The 25,803-nt window shown below is 34.6% G+C and overlaps 1 protein-coding gene across 1 annotated transcript in view; it reads left to right on the top strand.

Annotated features, from left to right (window-relative positions):
- The window catches only part of LDLRAD3 (low density lipoprotein receptor class A domain containing 3), a 98,032-nt gene that overhangs the window by 29,471 nt on the left and 42,758 nt on the right, over positions 1-25,803 (top strand). The window contains exons 3-4 of the mRNA XM_015821086.2: positions 4,633-4,758; positions 9,943-10,077. Coding sequence (XP_015676572.1) covers positions 4,633-4,758; positions 9,943-10,077 — 261 coding nt within the window. The remainder of the gene's footprint in view (positions 1-4,632; positions 4,759-9,942; positions 10,078-25,803) is intronic.

Genomic DNA, 25,803 nt, shown 5'->3' with positions numbered 1-25,803 from the left:
AGTATCAAAAGCCGCTGAGAGGTCCAAAAGAACAAGGACAGAGGAATAACCTCTGTCCCGGGCCCTCCAGAGATCATTAACCAACGCGACCAATGCCGTTTCCGTGCTGTGTCCCGGCCTGAAGCCCGACTGGTATGGGTCTAGATAGACTGCTTCATCCAGGTGCCGAGGGAATTGCCGCGCAACCACACTCTCAACAGCCTAGTCAGAAATATATTAGCCATACAAGTGTAGCTGCCATGTATCTGAATCCTTAGGCAAATACAGACAGCCTCATGCCTTCAAGGTGTTTACAATTATAAAACATACAATGACTTCCTCTATTGGCTGGGATTGATGATGATTCCAACCCACAATATCTACTAAAGCAATTTTTCTCCCACCTCCAGATTCTTGAAGTACAGATTTTGAAGTTCAAGGCTGGAGGGGTTCAGATATGGGAGTGCTGCCTTAGAACATTATTGGATTGGATGGTCTACCAAGAACTCTAAAAAAAATGTTTCTAAACCATCAGATGATGTCAAGTTAATGTTGAATTGAATTCAACAAGAACATTATAACTCAGGGGTCCCCAACCCCCAGTCTGTGGACCTGTACCGGGCCACGGCATGCCAGCAATCAGGCCGCACAAAGAAGCAAAGCCCCGTTTGCGGGATGCAGGCAGCACACAAAACCACATCCCCTCCTGTCTGCAGAAAAACCTTTCTCCACATAACCGGTGTCCAAAAGGTTAGGGACTCTGTTATAACTGAAATGGAGAATACGAAGAATACCGATACATTGCTTTAGTCAACCACTTTATTATTTAATTTATTATTTGCTACTATATTAGACCATTCATTGAAATTAGGAACATTCTAAAATGAGTTCCTTGTCAGTCTCCTACAGGTATTGGCTGAACATTTTAACGTTCAAAATACTGATTCTTTATTTCAGGAACTGCCTGACTCAGCAGAACACTCACAGACATGACAGAGAAATTTTTATATTAGTTTCCCTATTACAGATAAGAATGTAGAATATCTATCTACAGAAATAAATAAGGGCTAAAGCCTATGTATAGGTTGTGTGTTCCAGATTTTAAACCATTTTCAAGTCAGCCATTTTTAACATAAAGATTGCTCTTAGTGTAAAAACCGCTGGTTCCTACTTTCCTCCTACAAGCTTACTCATGTATAAATAATTTATCCCATGAAGTGTGAAATCCTGCTCCCTTTTTCTGAAGCAAGCAGCAAATATATTTATTACTACTGATATTTATAATAATCTAATAATAAACTTTCTCTTCCCAATATTTCTTTGCACATGTACTTTGGCTGTTTTTGAAAAGTAGGATGGATAGCACCTAGGAGAGATTTATGTTTGAATACCATACTTGAGAAATGAACCGATTAAGAAAAGGGATAATGTATGAATAGAGCCTTGGAAGGTTTGTCCGCTTTTGGAACAATGATTTGTTTAACACCCTGCAAACACAAAGAATCAGTGCCTAGAAACACACACACACACACACACACACAAAGACTGCCGCAAAGCTCGGTATAACATGTTCTTATTCATAATTCTGTTTTCTTATCATTTGGAAGAGGCTTTCAAATGTGTTTTGTTTAAGGATTTTTCATTGCTAGTAACATGTTGATGGCTTATTTTCTGTTTCTTTAACATTGTCCTTGGATCCTCCTCCCTAAATTTTAATACAGTACTTAGTATTTAGTGGCATTTAGTTGATACTTTTTTGATCCTCTAAGCCAAGGGTCCTCAACCTTGGCAACTTTAAGACTTGTGGACTTTCAACTCCCAGAATTTTTCAGCCAGCTTAAAGTCTTAAAGTTACCAAGGTTGAGGATCCCTGCTCTAAGCCTCAGCTTAGACTCAGAGTAATGTAATGAGTGTTCTATAAAGGAATTGTAGTACGGTACTTGTTTTGGTTCTGGGTTTTTGTTTCTTCATTTTGTTAAATTATAAATCAGTCTAAGAGTTGCTCTGGCTTCTACTTCATAAAATCTTTTATATAATGAAGTACTTGTTCTTATACAATTGTGTACAGAGCAGAACTCAACTCTCTTTTTATGATTACTAAGTTCTCTCTGACTCTGCCATAATATTTTAGTGGCAAAACTGCTAAAGCTATGGTGAATACCAAAACAGAAAAAAAAAACCAGGGCTTTTTTTTATCATAGAACGCCCAGAACGGAGTTCTGGCACCTTTTTTGAATGGAACCTTGTAGAGTAGGCAAGGTGGGTTGTATGACGTGTGAATTCCGGCACCTTTTTTTTTTCTTTTACAAAAAAAGCAATGAAAAAAACACTGTGAACCATATACTTGGTTTAGCAAAAAATATACTTCCCTTTCTCCTGAACCCTAGAGAAATATCTCAGTTTCACCTGTGTGCATAATATTACCATATCCACTTGTGTATAAAAATGTACAAAATGTCATTATCATTGTCCAGAGTGCTGGGCAAAGACCATGCCCAATAAGTAAAAATTTGAATGACTGTTTGAATATATAAGGAATTTAAAAACTTCAGTACAATCCTATCCTAAACCTTTTATCTGAGGACTGAATCATGTTTAAAATAAACCTTGAATGAGTTGCAAAGTGATGGTTTGATACTGGATGTGGAGTCCTGAGAACTCGTAAAACCATCAAATTACTGTCGTTACCTTTATATAATCCCAAAGGGATAGGTTGAATGGAGTTATTGGTATCTGAAATAGAATCCTCCCCTCCCCCCAATATTAATTAGCTTGGGTCTCGTTGGCATGAGAAAACCATTTACCAATGTAAATACACTCTGGATCTTTTGCAATATTCAGTGCCATGGTTACAAACTGGTTCTCTGATGATGGCTTTGAAGAATTTAAGTATGTGCATACACAATTTCTAACCTTTGTAAACTTATAATGGAAATCTCAGTTATACAGTTACATCCAACTAATTTATAATGTGTACTAGTAGATTAATATCTAATATTGAGTTGATGCTAAAAAGACCCGGTCAAAGAAGCTAAAAGCTCTGCAAAACAAATCTTGGTTCAGACACTTAGAGAAATATATGAGTTTGAAAGACTATGGAATGATAATAAGCAATAAAATGATAGCATATTGTTTTTTAGAGAATTCATCTTCCAGGAAAGATACATTGTTTATAGTGATTCATTAATGTGCCTTGTTCAAGGAACAGTAGATTTGTGAATTGGTCTGGGCACATTTTATCTTTGAGTTACTACTGTTAATCAGAAGTCTAAAAATATCATAGAAAATGAATGTTGCAAAGAAGAATTATAAATATTTTTGTTTTGCATGCAAAAGCAAAACGAACAAAATTTAAGTGTGTTTATGATTAGATAGAAATGTGATTTATTAAAAATCTCTCTCTCTCTCTCTCTCTCACACACACACACACACACACACACACTCACACACACACACACACACACACACACGACAGAAAGGCAAACATTGGAAATTTGAATGGCCAGAGGGTTTTTTTTTTTTACTTTTACTGACTTGGGTATGTAGCTACAAAGATCCAGTTTTTCTTGGAGATATAGAGTTGGCAAGGATTCCTATGCAATTGCCAGAAGATCTTCTGTATAATTCACAAAAAATGTTTGCTTCTCATCATGCTTACTAGAAAGCAGTACCAAGTGTGGAGACCAGAAGGTTTATGGCCTGCTAATAATCAGTTCATATATTAATGCTAGTAATGCATGAATGCTTAGTTTCTATTAACTGAAAATTTTGTAAGATATTAAATAATAAGATACAAACATTCTTACAGTTGTTTGCTTGCAGATGTTTCATTACCAACTAGGTAATGTCATCAATATACTGAGTGTGAGGTAACTAGGACACTGTGAGCATTCTAAATCAAGCTAAATCCCAAAACTCTAGGGCACCGGTGTCAAACTCGGTCGAGTCACGTGACATATCATGACGTATTGTGACATTATTTGTCTTTGCGGAGCCGGCGTGGCCTGACACATCCAGACCGCGGGCCGCCAGTTTGACACCCCTGCTCTAGGGACTTCCTGTAAACTTGGCATTCAGTTGGTACAAGTCAGCTGATTAATAATCAGCTGATAATTGGCTAATAATCAGCCGGTACAATTCAGCCATCAATAAGGACATAGAGATAAACCATATGTATACCCCATTCAAGAGACAATAGAAATGCTAATAAGAAAACAAAAGGACCAGGACACATGTCCAACAAGCAGGAATTAACACCAGACAAACAAACAGGCAGAAATCAATACCCTAATCAAGGAAGTACTAAAGGAAAAACCACACCCCCACCAACACTGGCAGGGCAAGCTACTGAATATCAGTAGGGAGAAAACCCCACACTCACTAGTACTGATGCTATTACTTAATTGGGTAATTAAATGGCTGCAAGCAAACAATCAAATTCAGAGAGCACTGTAGACTCCACAGCGACAATTGTTTTCAGAACTGTACATCACCAGTCAACCAAGCAGAAATAAAGATTACATCAAGCTCTTGGCCAAGTTGTAAAAATTTCTATTGAGCTTTATCAGGTAGACAAATCTGGGACTTTTGTGACTATTTTTGGCAGAGATTTATTTTATAATCACAAAGCTTTCATTTTTTTTTCTTCCCCAGCAAAAGCAAAATCTAAATGTGGTTCCACTTTCTTCCCATGTTCCAGTGGAATTCATTGTATCATTGGCCGTTTCCGGTGCAATGGTTTTGAGGATTGTCCTGATGGCAGTGATGAAGAAAATTGTAGTAAGTATCTACTACTTAAAGGAGCAAGTTTTATTTTTTGAATACATATACACTATATTAATCATTTATCCCTTATATGATATTTGTTGCCTGCTTTTGCTATTGAAAAACTGTCGCTGCTGCATTTTGAATGCAAGTTTAAATCTGAAAACTTTCTCCAGTAAGTGTAACATCCTGAGAGTTACATAGACTCGTGAAGGCAATATAGTTATTCAATTAACTTTGGCATATAATTTCTGTCTCTTTTAGCTGCTTTTAAAATGCAGTGTTGTGATCAAATTTGTAAGGCATTTACAACTGATTTTTTTTTTCAAGGTTAAGGTTAGAAAGAGCAGGTGAAGATCAGAACAAGCATTCATAATGAATAAAAAGTACATTAAAAAAAAGTTGTTGCAAGTTGCTCTCTATGTTATTGTGCTGTTATGCGTTATGTTTATTTTTTTACTTATCTTTCATCCTAGTTTAGATTTAAGTATTTCATATATCTACAAGTGCAAAATGTGTTACGTTGCTTTTTGACCTTATGAATAATATATATTGCTTAGCTTTCCAGATTCACTACAAGCACGGGAAAGCTCTTTTCTGTCCTTTGCATCATCTCTACCATTGCCTGAAGGCTATATCTGAAAGAAATATTGCATTAAGGTTGATAAATACTGAAAACTCTCCGTTGGAAGACTTGATTAATTTCATTTATATTCTTTTGTTATCTCAGTATGGTTGGAGGTAGGAGGTGGGTTCTCCTATTTTTATCCCACAGAAATAATCCTGTTAGGTAAATTGGGAAGGGAATCCAGTGAACTTGAGGACAAGGTTTGAATCCCCTATTCCCTATCCAAGTCCAGTATGTCAGCTACATTTTACTGGGAAGAATTCAATAAAATGAAAGCCATTTAACGCATGGAATGTAATAATACTACAACATTTGCATCTAAATTCCAATAAAAGTATGAAATCTTTTTGTAGAAGCTCTGTATGTAATAAACACGGTAACCAGAATTAGGAAAACTGATGAAAACATGAAACACCTATTATTTAATGGGGAATTGATACAGAAAGCAAGGCTTCCAGCTGTTAGCTCTCCAGTTCCAATGAATTCTTAAGATGAGGTTAGTATACTATCATGAATTTTTTAGTTACAGCCTTCTCTCATTTTCTGATAAGGAGGAAGTTACAAAAGAAAAACTTTCATTGCTATGTTCTTTCTTGCAGCTAGTTATAAAAGTTATATTTGTGCAGGTGGTTGAATAGATCTCATAATGCTGTGACCTAAATACAGTAATTGTGCACTGCAGCTGTAAGGGGGAAAAAGGTAGAGTGTTTGACTGATTTAGTCACATTTAATATTTTGGTGACAGAATCTCTTGCTAGAGGAGAGCACAGAGTTGCTTCTTTAAAAAAACATTTGATGACAGTACTTTTTTTTGTAATTTAACAAGAGGAACCAAGAGTTCTGCAGTAATCTTTAGTGGATGTGTGAAACATTTCACAACTCATTTCAACTTCAGTACGGTTGTTCTATATGGTCAGGATGTTCTCACCATTCTGGTAGTGTTCTGAGTGTCCCCATTTTGAACTTATACAGTACAATATAATATCTCCATTGCTCTGTCTTTTATCAGCAATATTACTATGGCAGCTATACCATATTATGCCATATTATGGAATATACTTCTGAAGGGTCAGAACACACTTTCCCTTCATTTGTATTCATAAAACCTTTTTCCAATGACTTTTAGCTTCAGCTGCTTTGATTCATGGATGTTCTCTAATAACTTTATTATTATTTGCAAATATGGTTTATTTTTACACTGTCAAATACTAGCAAATGCCATATGATTGGATTGGTTAACCAATACAATTAATTAAAAACCAAGAGTCTGTAGAACAATTACAACATTGAAGTGCCTCTGCTTACAATCTGTGAGGACAGTGACTATTGAGTGAAAGTTGCAAGGTAAAAGTTATAAAGCTGTCATAAAACTAATAACTAAAAAAACTATAGGTTAACAAAAATTAAATATTAGTTAAAATTCAGGAGATGAGTAAAATATAGTGAGATAATATACTACCCAAGGAAAAATAAAATTAAAATTAAGTTGAGCAATATAAGGTACGAAATTGACAACTAGAGACTGCAATATAATAGTTGGGCGTATGTCACACCTGCTTAACTGGCAATCCATATTTGGTGAATGTTATATGCTTGTAAAGCTTGGCTGCTTTATAAGTTAGGTTTTTAAGAGAGACAGAGAAGAGTAGGATGATGTTAATTTGATCTGATGTAAGTTTGATCTGTGTAACCTGGTAATTTGGTAAATAGTAGAAGAATAACAGTACTGTGCATGTTTCTGTAAAATGAACAGGGAAAGGAGCAGGGCAAGCTATTTCAAGCTTAAAACATTTTCAGACCCTTTTGAATGCAGAGCAAATGTCCTGACTGCATACCCAGCAATCTGAGTTTAAATCATCTGGAATTTGAAACACTTCGCTATCCTCAGTAATAGTTCCTTACATCTCTCATTTTACCTTTTATTTATTTATTTATTCATTCATTCATTCATTTACATATTTTGCTTGTTTGTTTGTAATCCATCTGTTCAGCAGTGGCAGTCACTTGGAAGTTTACCTGTAAGCAGTTTCCAGAGCCAAAGTCAGAAGTGAGGGTGGAATCATAGTTAGGCCATGGTCCACAAAACTCATGGGTCAGTTGAATCATTTGGCCCAGATTCAAAGTAACACAGTTTCAGGAGCATAAGAGTTAAGCTTTCAGCATGGGTGAGCAATTGTTTCCAATGAGGGATACCAAGCTAGCAGTGGATCTTAAATATGTGCCATGCTGGTGAAACTAATGAAAACTGGGAATTCCCTTGACATGCAAGGAGGCATGTCAAATACCACTGATGTGTTCTCATTACGTGCTTTAAAACTAGCTGTCCTCTGACAGTAGGCACAGCTGCTTCTGATGACTGCCAGGTGAATCAACCTCAGGTACTTGAATTCTCTGAGCTTCTTCAGGCCAATCCAGAACAGACTCCTCAAAGTCCTCTAAGTTAGACCTGGTCATGACAGAAACTTCCAGAAGAGAAAGGAAAAAAATGGGGATGGGGACAGAAACCTGGGGTTTGACAAATCTTCAGGGTTAACAGGTATCTCTTCTTACAAAAGGTCCATTACATTGAAGTTTTATGGTTCCTGCAAAACTACAATATAGGTAAAAATAAAAATTGCTATTACTGAATATTTTGCCTTCCAAAAAACCGAATTGAGTAGTAAATCAGTTTTTGTCTGATGTTGTCTGCATGAAGTGTCAGTTTCCTAAGCACAATAATTGTATGATGGAAAATTCACTTCTCCTGAAACTTGAAATAATTTCACGCATTTGACATATACTAAGATAAATAACGACATGGAGGATAAAAACAGAAAACAACTTTCCATCTTATTTCTTTCTATATTAAAAGATGTGATCTACTTTTCTATGAGGCAATGTCAATCTCAGAATGCTTCTATAAGACCAAGATGTCCTGCTTTAGAATCAGGCTGCATCTCTTAACAATCCTAAAACTGCAGGAAATTTGAAGGCTGTTAAAGGACCCAGGCCATATTGCTTGTTAGTGTTTCAATTCTATATATTGCCAAACAAATTATATAGGTTAGTCACAAAAAGAATCATTACAGATCAACATTTAAAATATTGATTATATTCAATGTGGAAGCTATCACATGTAGAATTAGGATCCCCTCTACATATAACTGTATTATAAGCTTGGAGAGTGGCTCTTTATTGAGATCAAGAGTGAGTAGAAGAGAACAATGGCTGTTTACCACTGCTATACACATCTTTCTGGAAGGCCAGTTTAGTGTAATTGTTAAGACATCAGCCTAGAAACGGAGAGACAGACTGGCTGACTTTGGGCCAATCATACCTTCTCAACCCTAGGAAAGAGACAGTGGTAAAACACTTCCAAAATCTTGCCAAGAAAAGGAAGGACTTACCCAGTAAGTCAAGGAAGGACTTACCCACCAGGAGTCAAGACTGACTTGAAGGTGCCGCATACACACATCTTTGTAGCCCCTGAACAGCTGAAATGTTTTCACTCTAGGAGAAAGTGGTATGAATGCATATGTGCCTCTATGTACAAAAGAACTTGCTAATAGAAATTCAGCCTTTGGACTGTTTTAAAGCAGACTTAAACTGGTATGGAAGAATATAATATATGGTTTTCCATATATAGTTGGAATGGGTGCTTAGTTGCATAATTTCCCATTCTTCAGTAGAAAATTGTTCTATATTTAAAATTCCTCTTATATATGCCTCTTTTAGCTAAGACTTTGGTTTAATAGTTATCAAACATGCCTTCGATTTTTGAAGTGTATCACCATACAGTTCTTCCTTGGAGGCATTAGTCTTTCTGAAGTCTTATAACCATAACATTTATTTTTAAATCATTTTAGAGACAAAAAGTACCTTTCTTTTTACTAAATCACAATCTAACACAACTTAAGACATCTATTTCTAGAGGTTACAGATTTAGCATCGCACATCATTTACACATTCAACTCACTGACACATTTCTACATCAAGGTTTCTCTTAACAGGTCTGTCTGAATCATGTGCAAGTAAGAAGAAGTGTGCTATTAATATCAAATAGAGCCTGGGCCTTCAGTATCTTCCTCCTTTTACAGTCTTATGAATACGTATTCGTGTATGCACTTACACAGTGACTTTCTTCAGTATTTTCTTAGCTTCTGTGTCATTTTCCAGAGGTCTACCTTAAACAACAAGGAATTTATGTCTCTAATGCTCTTAAGCTTATTATTCTTTCTAGCTTAGAGTTCCACTGAAACAATATCACTAGAAACTGTGGTTAGAGTTAGGGTCAAGTATGAGGTTGCTTTCTGTCAAATTACCTTTTTGTCTTTTCACAGAAATATTTCATTTGCCAAATCCTTTAGAAATTTTCTATCTTTGATTCATTAATACATGAGCCAAATTAAACTGTCCCTCTCACAATTCATCTGCTTCTAAACTGTGATACTGGATGCACTACTGTGTTCGGGAGAAAGAAAAAAACTCTCAGCTAACAATTTAAAGCACAGATGGTATAGAAGTGCTTTTGGGAATAATGTCTATCAAAGAGATATTGCAAGTTTGAATAAAATATGCTTTTGTTTCCACAGCAGCAAATCCTTTGCTATGTTCTACTGACCGGTTTCACTGTAGGAATGGCCTGTGCATTGATAAAAGCTTTATGTGTGACAATCAAAATAACTGCCAGGACAACAGTGATGAAGAAAGCTGTGGAAACTCTCATGGTAAGTATGAAATTTAAAACATAGTTTTCACACTGAGATGCCTCTTAATTAACATTGTGCCATTGGTGGGTGTTTTTTTGTTTTGTTTTGTTTTTGGCCTGTATTGGAACTGTGAAGTCTTTTGTATTATACAAATAGCATTAAGAAGTTTCTGAACAGGGGAGTCTTGTATATCTGCATTATTTTTAATTTAATTTCTAAAATCGGTGTGTCCAGCCCACAGGCCACATGCAGCCCCACAAGATCATAACAAAATGCAATTCAATGGTGAAAAAACTAAGATTCTACTTTAGGCAAGAAAAACCAAATGCACAGGTATAGTATAGGTGGTACCTTGCTCAATAGTAGTAACTGTGAGTGGGATCTTGGAATCCTAGTGGATAATCACTTAAATATGAGCCAGCAGTGTGCTGCAGTTAATACAGTGCTAGGCTGTATTAACAGAGGGATAGAATCAAGATCACGTGAAGTGTTAATACCACTTTACAATGCCTTGGTAAGGCCACAATTGGCATCCAGTTTTGGTCACCACTATGTAAAAAAGATGTTGAGACTCTAGAAAGAGTACAGAGAAGAGCAACAAAGATAATTAGGGGGGTGGAGGCTAAAACATATAAGGAACGGTTGCTGGAATTGGGTATGTCTAGTTTAATGAAGAAAAGGATGAGGGTGACATGATAGTAGTGTTCCAATATCTCAGGGGTTGCCACAAAGAAGAGGGAGTCAAGCTATTTTCCAAAGCACCTGAAGACAAGACAAGAAGCAATGGATGGAAACTAATCAAAGAAAGAAGCAACCTAGAACTAAGGAGAAATTTTCTGACAGTTAGAACAATTAATCAATGGAACGATCTGCCTCCAGAAACTGTGAATGCTCCAACACTGGAAGTTTTAAAGAAGAGACTGGACAGCCATTTGTGTGAAATGATATAGGGTTTCCTGCCTGAGCAAAAGGTTGGACTAAATGACCTTCAAGGTCCCTTCCAACATTATTATTATTGTTGTTGTTGTTATTATTATTATTATTTACATTAACTATATTATTTATATGTGGCCCAAGAAGATTCCTCTTCACTCAATGTGCCCTAGATATATAGGTAAGCCAAAAGGTTGGAAATCCATGTTGTAAAGTATGGGATGACTGCTTTGGAGAGAAAAGACAACCTTATATAATTTTTGATTATGATTGTTATAGTTTGGGGTCAGTAGATTTTATTTATCCCTTTTTCAAAGTAAAATATATACCCTTTTTGAAAACAGTAACAATTGTAGCTGTAAGGACTACAAGAGTAGCCTATAATTTTATATATAAAAAAACAAATAAATAAATAAATAGACATTCTTCTTATCCTAGCAATACTTAAAGGAATAATAAAATACCTCCGTTTGTAGAAGTAATATATTGTAGTGCTGGGTATGTTTGTTTTTGTAGCATTTTAGCAGTTTTGTAAGTGTTACAGGTAGGGAGATTATAAAATGTTCTAGTTTGAAACATCCGTTTCAAGTATACCAGACTTGATCAGCATTCATGGTTATAGGAATTGTTAGCTCAGAGACTTGATGTGAGTGGAAAACGCCTGGAAAGAACTGGGGATTTCATACATACTGTATCAGCAATAGACCAAGCATACTGAGAAAGAAATGAGAAAATGGAAAGTGATGGAATTTGAAGGAGAGGAGAAGATGCAGTCTTATTAATTTTGCACACAAGCATACAGAAATGCCCAGATTTATATGGATTCTTCTCTATCATTCTGAAAAATAACCACTGCCTATTTTTTATTGTGGATAAAAATCTATCGACATTTTAGAACAATCTTATAACAAGATGATTTTTAATTTACTGAAGGTCTAGTTTAAGATCTTGAACTTGATGATCTAGTATTTGATTTTATGTAGCACAGGATTAAAAAAAAGAGTTTAAATTCTAGCTAGTCTAACTTTTTTCCAGTTAGTGTACACAGGTCAAGAGATTTATATTACCTCCATTTATATAGACAATCATATTCTTATATCTATACACAAAGGTTTATACACAAAGCTTGATACAGTAAAGGGCAATGATAAGAAGGAAGCTTATTCCATAACTTCTTAAATAACTAAATAAATATTTATATCATTCTGACAAGTTATTGAAATCTTAATAGCAATAGCATTTAGACTTATATACCACTTCACAGTGCTTTACAGCCCTCTCTAAGTGGTTTACAGAGTCAGCCTATTGCCCCCAACAATCTGGGTCCTCATTTTACCGACTTTGGAAGGATGGAAAGCTTAGTCAACCTTGAGCTGGTGAGAATCGAACTGCTGGCAGTGAACAATGAGTTAGCCTGCAGCACTGCATTCTAACCACTGCGCCACCATGACTCCTTTATAAAGCATAAAGGATATAAGGATAAAGGATAAATTAAATAATATCTTCCTCTATCCCAAGCCCTTTATTTATTTAGGTTACATTGGGATACTAGGCGGTATACACTATTAAAACAATTAAATATACAGACAAAAGGACAACAGGCACTGAGATAAAATCTTCCAACAGTATCTAACAAGAACCATTTTAATCACAAAGGACCCAGTATCAACTCTTAACACCAAGCCTAGGCAATGAGCCATGTTAAGGACTCTCTTAAACAAGGTCATGGTGGGTCCCCAAAAATCTGTAGGGTGGCATGTTCCAGAAACTGGATGCTGCAACAAACAAAGTATATTTCCTAGGTCCCATCAGATAACACTGTTTAATGGATGGGACCTGGAGCATGTTGACTCTGCCTGATGACAGAATGGACAGAAACTATAGAATACAGATGTTGGACAGTACAATTGTTTTGCTTAGGTTTTTTTAAAAGTAGTTTTCAATATAGTAATCAGTGCTAAATGTAAAAGAAGATAACTATTATAACCTTGCAAAGATAATTTTATGAGTATTTTGAAAATCCACCCCTCGTTCATCCCAGCATAGATTGTGGAGGCAACACAAGAATTTGTTATAAAAATGAAACATTCAATTAGTATAGGAATTTAGATTTCTATTTGTGGTTTGTTCCATTGTATTATGAATAAATTATAATCACATTTCCTAGGAATTATTAGCAATAAATCAATGAGCTTAAATAAATCAATTATTAGCTTAAAAATCAATGAGATGCTATGGAAAGAACAATTTATGTCTCTATGGAGTCTTTCAATTATTGCTACTTTTACTGCAAGAATATACTAATGTATATACTAGTTACTTGAATGGATACCATTTCAATGTCACTTTTCTCATTTTTACTTTTCTCTAATATATTAACAGTGTCCTTTCTAATCGCTAATTTTGTTTTGCCTAAAACAAAACATTCTTTTCAGCTCAGAAGTAGATATTTTACTGCCTTTTATTAATAAATCATATTTTCTGTTACTTTTGGACATACAGTATTTAGATAATACATTCCAAAAAGCCCCTCTGTTATATCCTACAGATGATTTTATTTAGAAAGAGTCCTTATACTTGGTATTCTATTTGGGAGATAAGTTAAACTATTATACATTTCTATTTTTCACTTTCTTTTTTCAAATCCATTTATTATTAAAATATTTTTGTATTACCTTGGGATTCTCTTTGTCTTCCCAAGAACCTCACATTATACTTTCAAACTGTTTCCTTAATCTTATCATGTATTCAATAGCTACACCCTGATGTCTTGGATATTTTCCAAATGTAGATTATTTTAAAACAATCTTTCAAATAAACACTATAACAAGATGCTATTATAACTTTTTCTGGTGGAATTCTATGTGTATATGTTTCTTAAAAACAGTTATTTTGTTCTTTTGGCTACGGTAAACACATTTTAATTTTATTGGCTTGTATGGTCCTTAACTGACTGATTCTTGCAGTCTGCTGAAGCATGGTAATATCTCAATAAAGCTATTATTAGTTTAAGGGTAGCATTGTTGATCTTCAAGCCTCATTAATTGTTGTTTTACATGTTTTGTTACTATGCATTTTCCTCTTGATTAGCTTCTTATTTTTCTCCTCAATTTTTTTCTCAACTTTGTTTGCGCTATTAAACCCATTGTTCTACTGAGACTGCTCTCTCATCTCCACTGTCAATCTTCTGTTTATAATAAAACTTCAATTCCGTAAGGTAGAAGAGATAAATGATCCATTAAAAGATATACAATATGATGGCATTTGAGCCAGTAGTTATCTGGGCTCCTGCTAATAGGGGAAAAAAATCAGATAAGGCTTTGTAAAGCGCCACCAAGTGATATGCATATTATTTGGTTAGGTAAGTCATTCTGCTTTTATTTCCAATTCAGTTTCACAAATGCACTGGAAGTTTCATATCTCTGACATCAACATTGTGCTTTCAATCTGAAATATTCTTCCCTCCTATCACTTGTGGGTTCACTGTTTGTGACCATGCTTGATCATAACAGAGATTAAATAAAAAATCATAATGATTGTATAAAGCCTTTTTTATCCTTAACCTTGGCCATTAAATACCAGTTCCTTTCCTCCCTCCCTTGCTACTGCCCATCTTATTTATCAAATTATAATAACATAATGGATAAAGGTCCTCTAATAGATTAGTAATTACTAAGTAGTTGGAAGCAAAGAATAGAAAAAACAAGCAGAAACCTTACAAAAAGTAAGACTGGCTTATAGTTTATTTTCACCCTCACTGAGGTATACCAATTAGAGTGTTTTCTTCAAAATGTCTTTTCCGCTTAGACAAATATAAAGGTAGTCCTCACTTAATGACTGAATGAAGTTATAATGGATTCTCCAAAAGGTAAATTATGATCCTATTCCAGTGTATTGATGGTGGCTTGGCAATTGACTCATCTTTATGGCTAGTTGCCGTGTTCTCCAGTCTTGTGACCACAATTTACAATGTTTTTGCTGGTTTCTGGCAAAAAGCATCCATAAGAGAGAATGGATTTGCTTAATGACTGCTATATATCCTTAACAACCACTGTATTTACTTAAAGTCATAAAATTGGGTCAGTCATGATTTACAATGGAAATTCTGGGCTCCATTATGGTTGTAAGTTGAGGATTACCATAGGTCGCATAGAGGTTTTTCTTCATATTACCACTTATCTGAATTATCGAAGTGCACAGATTTAAGTTATATACAAAAGTCACTCAAAGCAGGATAGTTCAAATATTTTATTGTTCCTGCACATTAAAAGAGAGTCACAGTAGTTCAGTGGCTTAATGGATGTCAGAGAAGGTCTATGGACCGGCAGTTTGAGTCTTACCACGACATGACAGAATGAGCTCCTGTCAGTTGCCTCAGTTCATGCCAAGCTAGTAGTTCGAAAGCATGTAAAAATGCAAGCAAATAGGTGTGGGAAGGTTCCGTGTTTTGCTGTATGCTCCGTGCTGAAATGTGATGTCATGCTGGCCTCATGACCATAGAATCATCTTCAGACAGCACTGGCTGAGTGGATTATAGAAACGGAGATGAGCATCACTCCCTAAGTTTGGCTACGACTAGCAAAGTAAAACCTGCAGAGACACCTTTACTTTTTTACACATTAAAAAACAGAATTTTAGGTCTTTTGATATGCTATATTTTAAATTATGATTCATTTTGGGTCTGATCCCAAAAGTAAATCCAAGACAGACCTATGCACAATCAATATGACACAGTGACTTTTAAAGTTGTACTTTCTAAATTTGAATTCAGAATAAGACTGTAATACTCTATTAGCAGATGGTGATAACAGAAATCCTTTGTCCTTGGCATTGCACATATTTAATAATAAGAGAAAAGCAACCACTTGTACTGGTTGGACAATTCGTTCACATAAATATTTCACCCTCATGAAAAATAAACAAAAACAGTATGAACCTGATGTGAAAATGAGCAAGTTTTGATTGAGACTGTCATTTGAGGAAAAAAAATAAAATAATTAATGCTCCTTTATTAGTTCAAATACCAGAGTGTCTCAACTTAGCAAAGTAGTTCAAGTGAATTTTGTTAGGCAGAATATGAAAAACATAATCAGAATCTATTTGTGCAGTAGACTATATGAATGGATGCTAAACTTTGAATATCATCCTTTTAAAACTTTATGTGTGTTGTGCGTTCGTGTTTGTGTGTATGAATTACATGTAATCATTCATAAAACAGAATTGTTGGTTTAATCTTTAAAACAGCAATGTTTATTATGTTTTAAAACCATAAAAGTTTCCAAAGAAGCCAATGCCCTGATCCAAACAGAAAAAGTTTAAAATATTGTATCTGAATGTGCAACAAACTGCTTGTGGTAAAGCATTCTTTTTACTCATTTTCAAAAGCATTGAGCAGGAGTAATAGTCCCATTTTCAGTCTGTACTTCCCCCTGCCCATTTCAAAATAAGGATTATTGCAAATAATCAGTTTCTCAATGCAAGAAGAATCAAATTTTAGATATTCATCTGATATTATCCAAGTACATCTTGAGTGTCTTCAGTGCTGGAAATTACAATATAGCTGTCAACGCTGCTAATATTGAATATTCTTGCTTTGACAAAATATGCAGAACTGTCTGGTATTTTTAGAGTTAATTCAGATGACAGAGAAAGGGGAGGAGAATTATAAGAAAGCCAGGGAAAAGGAACGGAAGTGAATCTTTGCCCTCCAGGTTAATTGTGAATCATGACCCCAAAATAGGGGAGGGGAAATGCCTGGAATGTTATGTGCAAAAGAAGGGAAATTCAGATCTTGGCATCCACCATGCCATGCTGACACCCCTCTACACTAATAAAAGGTTTTTTTAGGTTAAGCCATGCCTGAAAGTTCTTTGAAGTGTTTCATTAGTCAGACACCAAGCTCTTGCTAACATTTTAGATGTGCCAGATTATAATTCTTCAGTTTTATCTATACCTATACATTTGCAATGTAATTTTGATTCCAGTGTAAAACTGAATTTAACAAATATGTCCAATATATAATTGAAAATCAGAAAAATAAAAGCCCACATGCTTAGTTTCATTTTTCTAAACTGGATATAAGTTTTAGCACATTTTGTCCCCCACTAAGCCTAGGTAAGTACTTTACAATAGGCCAATTTCAGTATTTTTACATTCAGAAGGTTAAAAATTGCTTGCTATTTCTCTTTATTGTGTCTGGTCTTGGGTTATTATTTATATAGGATGAAAACTAAAACTTGACTTGTAATTGTTGTGCTTATCTTAATTTAAATCCAATCTACATCTGTAACTTAATAGTTAAAAACAGACTAAATAAAAAAAAGAAAACGTTGAAGACTGATACAAATTAAATGACACCAAATGCTTAATTAAAGCAAGTATGTGATTATGCATATTTTACTAGCAACAGATAGCATAATTATAGCATCTGGTGCCCAGAAGCAACTTCTAAAAATTTTTGTCAGCTGGAAGTAATTTCTCCTATAACTTATTATCTTGCCTGTTGTACTTCTCTATGCCACAATAAAACGTTTGTATTTTAAGTGAATTCGTTATTTTTAGGGACATTGCTACAAAATGTGAAACAGAACCAATTCTGGGAGGCAATTAAATAGCACATTTGATGACTTAGTAATTAAAAAACATTCAATGCACCATTATACAAGTATTTTACAGTTTGAGCATTTACATAGAGATGCATACCATTGTGCATCCACTTTCAGAAACTGTCAACGCTTGCTCGATTTGAAAGCTTTATTATAGGATTCAAATGCAACCATTTTCAATCACAGGAGCATTGATTATATTAAATCAATATAATTAATAAATAAGCAAACTTTTGAATTAAAAAATGAACATGTTGCACCTTCCAAGAGATGGATTCTTTTCTTAAGTTTCATAATTATCTGCTTGGTCAAATAGTTAAAGGAAAGTGCTGATTTGTTTCCAGAGATAACCTGAATATCCAAATGGGGTTATCGCTTTTTTTTGGATTCTGTTCTGTTCATTCTTAGGAAGCTGCTCATCTTTGTGATCAAGTAGCATTTCTTATACAACATATGGAAATTGGTCAAGGTTTCCTGTTGCGTTAGTTACACCATGTCAGAAGCAGGCATTTTACTTCACGTAAACACCAAAATATATAAAATGCCTTTAGATGTTGACCACTTTCTCAAAATCCCTTGAGCTAAACATGTGCATATATACTCACATCTCTCTCTGATAAATACATATCATTATGTATTATTATGTATCATTACATAATGGTATCCCCACATGTCCTGAACTATTTATTGCTGTCATCAAATCTGCATTATGTCTATTGTGACCCTGTCTTTGATTTTTTTTGTATCCTTAGAATTGCTATATGCAATTTAATACATTTAAACAAAATTATATAAAAAAGAACTGAACACCTTAAGTGGTATTAATAGAAAATAATAATAATTTGTTCATAAATATATTATTCCTTTCACTGAAGTACATAGTATATACTTTTTATTGATGCTTTCAAACTTTTTAAAAGAAGGCTATATCTACACATATACTTATTCTGAAAAGAATAATACAGATTTCTTTGAAGAAAAAAAGTTTTGTAGCCTGAATTAAGATGTAATTGGCAAAGATCCATATCACAAAACTAGTTACTTTAGCTACCAAAATGTTATTCCATATAGAACAAAATTGAATGAGTTATTTGTTCTTCATATAAGAGAACCTTTTAAAATATCATGCTGAGAGGTATAAAGTCATCTAGGTAGGGTTGTAAGTTCAGACTTTTCATTGCACCAGATTCGACACCAAATAAAACCCAAGAGGATTTGAATCCATGTTAATGTATTACACTAATTTGTGCTAATGCAGTTCTGGTCATCATGTGCTGATAGTGATGAATAGCTTTTGGCTTCCTATTGTTATTTTATTGAGTCTAGCAACTTATTTATTAGGACAAATCTTATTTCATAACATTTTTTTCAACTTACTTTCTTAAGAGAAAGAAGAAAATAAAATATCTTGGAAACACAATTAAAATCCAATTAAATTATATTATATTTGGGGAAGTGGAGAGCAACGACTTTGCAAGGAAAATGCTGCAAAGTAGAATACTGTGAGGGGGGGAATCTCTATTTCAGAAGTCAAGCAATTCCAGAGACGGGGAGCTGCTACAGAGGTCATCCCACATTGGGCACCTTCTCAGTGTACTACCTGGTGGTAGGGGGCCTTTACCATCTGTTCCCTAGTTCTAAGATTTTTTTCAGAAGTGGTTTGCCATTGCCTTCTTCCTGGGACTGAAAGAAAGTGACTTCCCCAAGGTCATCCGAAGGTGGGGCTGGAACTCACAGTCTCCTGATTTCTAGCCTAATGCCTTAACCACTATACTAAACTGGTTCTAATCAGATTAGAATTCTAATGATAATGGAATTAGGATTTTTAAATTAGTGAGTACCTGGTACCGTTATTGATAAAGAAGAAAGGGTTCTTTTGAAATCAGTGCATAGATTTCTGTAGGTGACTTGAAAGACTTACTCAACAGAATACAGAAAAACAGAATTGGAAGGGACCTTGGAGGTCTTCTAAAAAATCAACCATTGTCCTTTTCTATGGATTGTTATTGGGGGCTCTGTAAGCAGCACATTCTTGATTTGCTCCAGAGAGGGACTGAAATGATTACCAAGCTTTGGAACCCATGGCTTAAGTTCTTAATAAACCTGGACATTTTTTTACAATTCCATAGGCATTGGCCAATTCAGATTCCACAACATGTGTCCCTCCTGCCACACAAAACCAATTAAAGGTCCTTAGAAGAATATTTCACGTAGGTTTGAACTTGGGAAAAGAAATGTCTGGGGAAAAAATAGTTAAATCTTCCCTTCTGAGGAATAGTAGTCCTGACTTAGTTACAAGGCTTATGCTTTTACTCTAATGTAAATATTGTGGACGAATCATAGTCTAGAAAAATCAGAATAGCTTGACCCTGCACTTCAATTTTTGCTGAGAAAATTATGTCCTCCTTTGTTATTCAGATGATACATTAGGCTAAGTGGGCTTTATAGCTGCTATAGTACTAGTTTCCCTGCTCTTCTTTAATAATAGTTTCTCTGTTCCCATCAGGGAATATCAGTATCCATGCTAAGCGTATTGATGACATTTTCATTAGTGCAGCTTCTTGTCTATTGTAGGAGTATTCCAACTCTTTTGAAACAATTTGATGTAATTAAATAGTTTAAATCTGTACACATTCTATCGAGAGTACACTCTTATCTTTTATTGATTTATTTTAATTAAATAGTTTAAATCTGTACACATTCTATCGAGAGTACACTCTTATCTTTTATTGATTTATTTTGAATATATTTTAGATTTTTTTTACTATTATGAGAATCCTAGCTGGAATTAGCATGGTCTTTGGATTATAATATGAACCACCCATAGGTATTGAGTCCATTAGCAGAACAATCCATTAGCTAACAATACTGATTTATCTCTGGAAGGGAGTCTTGTTTTCTTCAAAAGAGAGTCTTGTAACCAAAGCTATAAAGCTATTACATTTCCCTTTTACTGCCAGTTATTTATCATATTAGCTATGGCAATGAAACTATGAACATGAAGGTATAAAAATGAGAGTCTCTGATTTTATTGCAAGATCTTTTCCTTTTTCTTCTACATATAGAAGATGAAAGCACAGTGGTTAATGTTCATTTCTTTGCTAATCAGCCCCAATTATTTGCAGGTAGCCTATTTGGAATCTTCCAAATTCTCTGCTCCAGCTGAAAAAATAAATTTTTATCTGATCATTTTATTTATAAGCAAAGGAAAATTGAATTAACTTATTGAATTAACTTATACTACCTTTAGTATATTTTGTATTTTCAGAAGTGCCTCTGAGCCCTTCAAAGGATATATAAGGCACACACATTTTTAGAAAACAAACATGGTATAAAGCTAGTGTTTTGTTTTAATTTAGAGTATATCCTCCAGGACATAAAAGAACATTTGTAGCTAAAGTGGTTAAAAAAACAGCCAGTCTCGGAGACCAGATTAGAGTGGATACAGAAGAACTTTACAAATTTCCATCTAGTAAATGAATTATTTATGTCTAACTGTGTCTAACCCAGCAGCCGTTCTGTGAATAAGCAAACTTTACCACATAGCAGACATTTTATAAAAATAGTTGCAACATTTGCTTAAATGTTCAAGTGGCCCAGTCCCTGATTTTAATGTACCTTAATTTTTTAAAGGCATGCTTGTGTAGATTAACCAATTTACCCCTATCTATAACTAATGAAAACGGTTAAAATTGACTGAAGGTTCTAGTATAAATATCCCAAAAAGAAGACTTAACAGAATGTGTAAAATAATGCTAAGTATTAGCCAATGCATATTGGAGTCCTATATGGAGAAAGAGATTCCAGAAAAGCCAAGCAACTTGAGACATTATTGCTGATGCATGCTAAATAATTGAAAACAAACAAAGAATACCAAAAGAAGTCAGTATGTGCAATATGAATCAACACCTGAGCTCTCTTATTATTGAGTACCCAGATTCTTTTACTAATGATCCTGTCTCTTACGTATCTTATGCACCGTCTGTATGTCTAGGTGAACATTCAAGTGTAGTTGCATAGACTTTTACGAAAGTAGGAATTCAGTGTATGAAAAGTAGGGTGGACAGTATTGTTGATAAAATACCCATCTCTCATTTGTGCATTTCATAAGTATTCGCATAGAACTGCAAGTACAGGCTGAATTCTTTGTGTAAGACTTTCTTTTCTGCCTTCAAGTTAAAACTGTATGCATGTTTTCCTACCTTAATTTTTAAAAGAAGCACAAGCTGATCTTTTCTGCAAGACTAGACAGCTTGTAATTCTGTTAGGATAGTTTCTGCTTCTCTTTAAAGAACACAGCAAACTTAATGTTCCCTATTCAGTTTGTGGGTAAGTAGATTACTCTCACTTGTCCTCTATAGATATAATGTATCTTATATCGGGTAAAACTTGCTAAGACAATTTTGGGAAGGGTTACCCTTTCCCGTGAGTCAGAAGGCTCACTCATTGTGTTTTAAAATACAAAACTGGCAAAGTTGGCTGTAATAAGCAAAACTAAGCTTATTTTTCCTTAGAACAAAGCAAGGCAAACTATGGTTTAAAACATTTAGCCCTTTTCTTTGTAGGGTAGTCCACTATCTTCTCCAGCTTCCTTAATTGAAGATTGAATTAAGTTGTACTCTTGTTCAGCAGATAGTTATCAGCTATAATTAATATGATATATTGCTTTATTTATATACAATTTTAATCAGTTTATTAACTATAAAAGCAACATGAAAAATAAACATAGTCTAATGAAACACAGGATTTGTTGAAGAGTTGGGAATGCCATCATGAAACAATAGCAAAATTTAAGATGCTTGAAAAACATCAATATTATGGAGTTCAGGAAAAAAAAGGGTGAGAGAAAACAATTCAAATACCATAAAATTATCTCCAGTGAGCACCTAAGGCAGATTCAACTGCTTTAAAGAATCACAGGCAGGTACTATAGTTATGTCCCAATACAGTCCAGCTTATAGGAGATGATCAAACCGACTCCGAGATAGGAGTTAAGTGCATCATCGGTCTAGAATCCCTTCATGCCCACAAGAGATCTAAGTCCAGCCCTGATTCCGTTGACACTTATCTACTGCCAATTTGAATAATATAATAATAATAACAACAATAACAACAATCATCATCATCATCCCAGGTCCTTGGTAAGGACTCGATAGGTAGACAAAAATGTCAAATCCAGTCTGAACATCTGGCTGACTGTGCGATTAATAATAATAATAATAATAATAATAATAATAATAATAATAATAATAATAATAATAATAATAATAATAATAATAATAATAGAATTGGAAGGGACCTTTGAGATCTTCTAGTCCAACCCCCTGCTCAGGCAGGAAACCCTATACCATTTCAGGCAAATATTTGTTCAGTCTCTTCTTAAAAACTTCCAGTGTTGGAGCATTCACAACTTCTGCAGGCAAGTTGTTCCACTGATTAATTGTTCTAATTGTCAGGAAATTTCTCCTTAGTTCTAGGTTGCTTCTCTCTTTGGTTGGTTTCCATCCATTGTTTCTTGTCCTGCCTTCAGGTGTTTTGGAGAATAGCTTGACTCCCTCTTCTTTGTGGCAACCCCTGAGATATTGAAACACTGCTATCATGTCACCCCTCGTCCTTCTCTTCATTAAACTAGACATACCCAATTCCAGCAACCGTTCTTTATATGTTTTAGCCTCCAGTCACCTGATCATCTTTTGTTGCTCTTCTCTGCACTCTGTACAGAGTACTGTACTCTTTCTTTGACCATTAGTAGTTCAGATTCTTGTAAACAGTGTAGAAAGCATGCAATAAACCTGTATTCATTTGAACCGCCTTGCTTCCTGATTTATTGGGCTTGACACAACTAGTCACTTCAGCCATGGAAGTCACTTAGGCCTCATCAAGAGAACATCATCCAGGCTTGCTCCCAAACTGTGAATTTATTCTTTGTAATATATTTAATTTCTTCTTTATATAAGAACGCATGGGCCAATTCATCAACCTACGCAGTGTAAAGAAAAAATGAATGCCCCTGGAAGTTTAGTAGAATACTGAACTTTGAATCTCTCAGGAAAAAAGCTAATTACACTTGGGCATTGCTTAGGTTAGATTTAAGCTCAGTCACTAGATATTTCTTGCTTTCTTAAAATCTGTCTTGTTTTTGGTATATTGGATAACTATTTAAGATATTGCCTGAAAGAGGAGCAAGATACTTTTAAAAGTCTGAAACAGAGAGGGTTTTGTTGGGTCTTAAAGCTTTATTTATTTATTTAACCTTTGTTGAAGTCTAGGTTGCTTTATACTGAGTAAATAGAATGACTTTATAACATTTTATTTTGTTTTTTTGCATAATGTCTTTCTCTTCCTGCTCAGTAAAATGTTTTTTTCTCTTAGATTGATTGATTGATTGATGCACCTACTTTTGAATAATAACTGAAATTAAAATGACTACTACTAACTCTTAAATAATTAGTCTCTGTCATCATAGCCTATTTGGTAGATCCAGTCCAATTCATATAAATCTGATAATGTGCATGCACTACAAAAATAATGAGAATATTCATAATTCTAAATGTATTGCTATGGCATCCATATAAAAATTGTGTTTCCTGTACTCTAGATATCTGTGCTAAGCTTCTTAAAGTACTTATTCTAGGATTCAAGAACTGTCTCAAACATTGGTTTTCAGTTCTTCTACCTTGATTAAATTTAAGATAAGATAAGATAAGATAACCTTTATTGTCATTTTTATACTGTGGGCACAATGGCACACATCAAAAATGAAATTTAGTTGCCCGCTCTCAAAGTGAAACACATACATGACACACACCTAAACATACTATGAACAACATATGTATAGACCCACATCCCTACATATACGTAGCAAATAAATATTAAATATTGTCCATNACTGTATGCATGTTTTCCTACCTTAATTTTTAAAAGAAGCACAAGCTGATCTTTTCTGCAAGACTAGACAGCTTGTAATTCTGTTAGGATAGTTTCTGCTTCTCTTTAAAGAACACAGCAAACTTAATGTTCCCTATTCAGTTTGTGGGTAAGTAGATTACTCTCACTTGTCCTCTATAGATATAATGTATCTTATATCTGGTAAAACTTGCTAAGACAATTTTGGGAAGGGTTACCCTTTCTCGTGAGTCAGAAGGCTCACTCATTGTGTTTTAAAATACAAAACTGGCAAAGTTGGCTGTAATAAGCAAAACTAAGCTTATTTTTCTTTAGAACAAAGCAAGGCAAACTATGGTTTAAAACATTTAGCCCTTTTCTTTGTAGGGTAGTCCACTATCTTCTCCAACTTCCTTAATTGAAGATTGAATTAAGTTATACTCTTGTTCAGCAGATAGTTATCAGCTATAATTAATATGATATATTGCTTTATTTATATACAATTTTAATCAGTTTATAAACTATAAAAGCAACATGAAAAATAAACACAGTCTAATGAAACACAGGATTTGTTGAAGAGTTGGGAATGCCATCATGAAACAATAGCAAAATTTAAGATGCTCGAAAAACATCAATATTATGGAGTTCAGGAAAAAAAAGGGTGAGAGAAAACAATTCAAATACCATAAAATTATCTCCAGTGAGCACCTAAGGCAGATTCAACTGCTTTAAAGAATAACAGACAGGTACTATAGTTATGTCCCAATACAGTCCAGCTTATAGGAGATGATCAAACCGACTCCGAGATAGGGGTTAAGTGCATCATCGGTCTAGAATCCCTTCATGCCCACAAGAGATCTAAGTCCAGCCCTGATTCCGTTGACACTTATCTACTGCCAGTTTGAATAATAATAATAATAATAATAATAATAATAATAATAATAATAATAATAATAATAATAATAATAATAGAATTGGAAGGGACCTTTGAGATCTTCTAGTCCAACCCCCTGCTCAGGCAGGAAACCCTATACCATTTCAGGCAAATATTTGTTCAGTCTCTTCTTAAAAACTTCCAGTGTTGGAGCATTCACTGCTTCTGGAGGCAGGTTGTTCCACTGATTAATTGTTCTAACTGTCAGGAAGTTTCTCCTTAGTTCTAGGTTGCTTCTCTCCTTGATTAGTTTCCACCCGTTGCTTCTTGTCCTGCCTTCAGGCGCTTTGGAGAATAGCTTGACTCCCTCTTCTTTATGGCAACCCCTGAGATATTGGAACACTGCTATCATGTCCCCCCTCGTCCTTCTCTTCATTAAACTAGACA

The sequence above is a fragment of the Protobothrops mucrosquamatus genome, unplaced genomic scaffold (assembly GCF_001527695.2).
Source record: "Protobothrops mucrosquamatus isolate PMUCROS unplaced genomic scaffold, P.Mucros_1.0 scaffold1247, whole genome shotgun sequence".
Taxonomy (NCBI): Eukaryota; Metazoa; Chordata; class Lepidosauria; order Squamata; family Viperidae; genus Protobothrops; species Protobothrops mucrosquamatus.
The sequence above is the reverse complement of the archived record's forward strand: the minus strand, read 5'-3'. Positions and strand labels throughout refer to the sequence as shown.